We start from the raw sequence: 4,649 nt of genomic DNA, 5'->3' as shown, positions 1-4,649 counted from the left end.
GAGGATTGCTTGAGCCCAGGAGTTTGAGGCTGCAGTGAGCTATGATCACGCCATTGCACTCCAGTGACAGAGTGAGACCCTATCTTAAACTACAACAACAACAACAAAAGCAGAGCAGGTGGAATCCTCTTGGGAACACACCTTCCTGTAGGTCATCCCTGAGTCTCCATCAGTTTCTCTTTCCCTCCAGCTGCTCACCTGGCTCACTGGCCCTGCCCTGCTCTGGGCTTTCCCAGCCTGGGGCTCCCCTGGTGGCCGGTGTCTTACCTGAGGTGGTGTTTTCACTTTTCCCACATCAGCTGGGACTGCCCTTCTGTCAGGGATAAAAGCCGCCCCATGGAGCTCAGGCAGGAGTTACATCTCAGACAGAGCTCAAAACTGACAGAAAGAGTCGAGGCCAGGACACAGTCTGAGATCCAGAAGAGGGGACGGAAAAGAACAGAGACTCCAAACAAGACCCAAACGGACCCCGGGTGACAGCCTCAGAGTGTTTCTTCTGCTGACAAAGACCAGAGATCAGGAATGAAACTAGGTGAGTCCCACATCTCTGTCCGTGCTCAGCTCCTGCAGCCCCTGCCCTCAGGGGGCAGCCTCGCCATCCCCTCAGCTCCCTTTCTCTCTGTGACACAGACATGACCGGGGGCTGCATGCCAGTGCTGGTGCTGATGGTTGCAGTGCTGACCGTGACTGGAGCAGTTCCTGTCGCCAGGCTCCGCAGGGCTCTCCCAGATGCAAGGGGCTGCCACATAGCCCAGTTCAAGTCCCTGTCTCCACAGGAGCTGCAGGCCTTTAAGAGGGCCAAAGATGCCTTAGTGAGTCTCCCCCTGCCCTCCTGCCATGGGCTAGCCTCCACCCCCACTCCAAGGGTCACCATGCTTTCCTAGTCCCAGCTTCCTTCACTGGGCTAGCCTCCACCCTCCCTGCAGTGGGCTATCTCATGCTCCTACTACAGGGACTGACTCATGTTTTCCTGTAGAAGAGGGTCCTCTACCATCGTCCCAGCAGTTAACCTCCCCTATCCTGTTGTCAGCCATCCTCCAATCCCATCAGAGTGGTCTAACCTCCAACCCTCCTGCTGGGGCTAACCTGTGCCTTTGCTGTCTAGGAAGAGTCGCTTCTGCTGAAGGACAGCAAGTGCCGCTCCCGCCTCTTCCCCAGGACCTGGGACCTGAGGCAGCTGCAGGTGAGAGGGGGAGTCAGGCCCACGCCTGCCCTCCCGACCCCGCTCACCTGGCTCTGTAGTGGCCCCTTCACCTTCTCCTTCTCCCTGGTCTCTCGCTCCTCTCCCCACACCTGCTCCCCCTTCCCTCTGCTCCCACCTGACCACATTGGCTGTGCCCTCTCCCCTGTGCCTGTCACCTTCACTTGTTCCTCTCTATCCTCCTCCCCCCACCTGTTCCCCTCACCTGCCCCCTCACCTGTTCTTTCTCACCTCTCCTCAGGTGAGGGAGCGCCCTGTGGCTTTGGAGGCTGAGCTGGCCCTGACGCTGAAGGTTCTGGAGGCCGCCGCTGACGCTGACTCAGTCCTGGTGGATGTCTTGGACCAGCCCCTTCACACCCTGCAGCACATCCTCTCCCAGCTCCGGGCCTGTGTGAGTCCTCGGGGCCCAGGCACCCAGGTCTGTGGGCTCTGAGCAGCGTCCTTCCCCTGTGGTGGTCCAGGCCCCACCTCACACACGGCTCTCCACTGCCCACAGATCCAGCCTCAGCCTACGGCAGGGCCCAGGCCCCGGGGCCGCCTCCACCACTGGCTGCACCGGCTCCAGGAGGCCCCAAAAAAGGTGAGTGAGCCGGGAAGAGAGGGACTGGGGTCTGGGGAGCCACTAGGAGTCCAGACCCTGGACAGCCCCTGACCCATCCCCTTCTCCCTACAGGAGTCCCCTGGCTGCCTCGAGGCCTCTGTCACCTTCAACCTCTTCCGCCTCCTCACGCGGGACCTGAAATGTGTTGCCAGCGGGGACCTGTGTGTTTGACTCTCCCACCAGTCATGCAATCTGAGATTTTATTTATAAATTAACCGCTTGTCTTAATTTATTGCCACCCAATCGCTATTTATGTATTTGTGGGTATAAACCCAACTCACCTCCAGGAAAATGTTTATTTTTCTACTTTTTATAACCCTTGTTGCAATAAACAATGAGGAAAAGACACCCATGACGTGGGACTGTGTGTGTGTTGGTGTGTATTTCCTTTGCGTTGCTGCCATAACAACGCTAAAAGTAGCATCTTCCAAAGACACACTTGATGAGCTGGGAGTCTACAGGTCAGAGGCTCGCTGGCCCTGGCCGGTTTCTCTCCTGTGGGACTCGCAGGCTGGAATCCAAGCATTGCTGCTGGCCTCTTACTGGGAGCTCTGAAGAGAAACTCATTCCAGGGTCAGTCACATTGTCGGCAGATCACTGTTCCTTGCTGCTGTAGGGCTAAGGTTCCTGCCTCCTCCTGGCTGTGGGTCCATCCTGAGCTGACTCTGCTGAAAGGGACCTCCACTTCTCTCACTGGGCTAACCTCCACCCTCCCTGCAGTGGGCTATCTCGTGCTCCTACTCTAGGGGCTGATTCGTGTCCTCCTGCAGCGGAGGGTCCTCTGACATCCTCCCGGGAGTTAACCTCCACTATCCTGTTGTCAGCCATCCTCTAATCTCACTGGAGTGGTCTAACCTCCACCCCTTCTGCTGGGGGCTAACCTGTGCCCTTGCTCTCCAGGAAGAGTCACTCCTGCAGATGGACTGCAGGTGCCGCTCCCGCTTCTTCCCCAGGACCTGAGATCTGAGGCATAATACATAATGTATTCTATCCCTCATGACAGTGCAAGACAGAATAATTTCACTGCCCTGAAATTTCTCCATCCAGGCTTCTCTGGCTCTCCGTGGTCCCTGCCCATGGGCCTTCCAACTCAGAGCCAGCAACGGTGCCTCAAACCTTTCTCATGCTTGGAACCTCTCTGACCTCTCCTGCCACATTTCTCTTGTGCTTCCAGCTAGGGAAAGTCTTCCACGTTTCAGGGCTCAGGTGATTAGATTGGCATCCAGGGTGATCTCCCCAGTGTCAGTCCACACGCCATTATCGTATCTGAAAAGCTCCTTTGCCGAGTCACATAAGATATGCACAGGGTCCAGGGATGCGGTGCTGGGTGTTTTTGGGGTGGCATCTTCAGCCTCCTACAGTGTATGTATGATTGTGCTTCTGATTGTGTGTCACTGTAGTTACAGATTGTGTGTGTGTCTGGTCTACCTGAGAGTGTGTGAGGAGGGATCATTTAGAATGCATTGTGCTATAAGTAAAGTAACAGGAGCTAGAAACGCCTTGGTAATAAGAACTTTCATTAGCATCCATGGTGAGACATCTAGAACGGCAGGTTCATTGAGGGCTGTGCTATCCACTGGGGTCCCCAGGCCACATTGTCACTGTCGAGCACCCAGAATGTAAGTGGTGCAACCTAATTTGTGCAGTGAGTCTAAAACAAACCCCAGAATTTGAAGATTTACTGTAGGGAAAAAATAATGTAAAACATCTGGATTATAATTTATATATTCATTAGATGTTGAAACGAGAGCACGTTGGATGTATTGGGTGAAATGAAACATGTTTAAAATTAATTTAGAGCCTGGATGTGATTGCTCAAGCCTGTAATCACAGCACTTTGGGTGGCTGAGTTGGGAGGATCACTTGAGCCCAGAACAGCCTGGGCAACATAGCAAGATCCTACCTCTCTAAAAAAATTAAAGAATTGGCTGGGCGTGGTGGCACAAGCCCATAATCCCAGCTACTGGCAGAAGCTGAGATGGGAGGATTGCTTGAGGCCAGGAGTTCATGACCAGCTTGAGCAACAGCAGGACCCTGTCTCTTGCACGATCACATCTCACTGCAGCCTCAAACTCCTGGGCTCGGGTGATTCTCTCTCTTCAGCACCATCCTCCACCCACCCCAGCCCCTCCTGGAACTGGGATTACAGGCTTGAGCCACTGGGTCCAGCCCATTCTCTTTCCAAGAAGCCCCTGAATCGTATAAGCAAACATGAGGTCTCACTAACCCTGGATTGGCCCCCACAAATGAGGAGGACAACTTGGATCAGGGATCCCTGCTGAGTACAGTTGGCTGAACTGCTGGAACAAAGAGTCCCCCAAATACAGTGACCGTGGATTACAAACCACAGAGTGTCACTCTCCAAGAGCTCCTCCTCCCAAGGTGAGCGCTCCCCCTGGTAGGATGGCCCCACCCAGTCATCCAGGGGCCCTGGTTCCTGGCAGTTCTGTGCTCCACAGTCCCCGGGGCAGGGTTCCCTCACCATCTTCACCCACCGGACCCGACGGCAGCCTTGAAAAGCCTACGGACCCTTCTCAGAATGAAAGAACACGCGCAGGACAAAGGAATCCAACTCTGATTGTAATACAGTGATCAAAATATTTTTTCACACTGTGACATAGCAATTCCTGTGCTTCTTCATTAATGCATTAAGTAAAAAATCACCCGTGGCAGCTTTAATAACCACTGTGACTTGGAAGCAGAGATGAGCATGAATGATATTTCAAGGTGCCTGCTGGAAGATAACGTGATAGGAAATGTCTGTGATTTCTTTTGGTGACAAAGTCACAAGTTCTGCTAACAGTGTGGTGGTGTGTTGCCTGCATTTGTAATGGATTTGTGCTAGAC

General features: G+C 53.9%; 1 protein-coding gene across 2 annotated transcripts; it reads left to right on the top strand.

Annotated features, from left to right (window-relative positions):
• Window positions 1-522: 522 nt before the first annotated feature.
• LOC112617688 (interferon lambda-3) lies at window positions 523-2,191 on the top strand. Of its 2 annotated transcripts, XM_025374395.1 has the most exons (6): window positions 523-532; window positions 631-812; window positions 1,106-1,183; window positions 1,443-1,592; window positions 1,698-1,781; window positions 1,875-2,191. In XM_025374395.1, exons 1-6 carry the CDS (start codon window positions 523-525, stop codon window positions 1,971-1,973), a joined length of 603 nt encoding a protein of 200 aa, XP_025230180.1. In that variant the 3' UTR covers window positions 1,974-2,191. The 2 variants fall into 2 exon arrangements, with proteins under 2 accessions (XP_025230180.1, XP_025230181.1); XM_025374396.1 differs by lacking the exon at window positions 523-532 and having other exon boundaries at window positions 603-812.
• The last annotated feature ends 2,458 nt before the right edge of the window (window positions 2,192-4,649 follow it).

This window comes from Theropithecus gelada, unplaced genomic scaffold, assembly GCF_003255815.1.
Source record: "Theropithecus gelada isolate Dixy unplaced genomic scaffold, Tgel_1.0 HiC_scaffold_3345, whole genome shotgun sequence".
NCBI classification, from domain to species: domain Eukaryota; kingdom Metazoa; phylum Chordata; class Mammalia; order Primates; family Cercopithecidae; genus Theropithecus; species Theropithecus gelada.
This window is presented reverse-complemented; position numbering and strand designations above follow the sequence as displayed.

Coding starts and splice junctions, on each gene's coding strand:
- LOC112617688 (XM_025374395.1), top strand. Junction 1,593..1,697: donor TCTCCCAGCTCCGGGCCTGT/GTGAGTCCTCGG, acceptor CACTGCCCACAG/ATCCAGCCTCAGCCTACGGC. Junction 1,782..1,874: donor TCCAGGAGGCCCCAAAAAAG/GTGAGTGAGCCG, acceptor TTCTCCCTACAG/GAGTCCCCTGGCTGCCTCGA.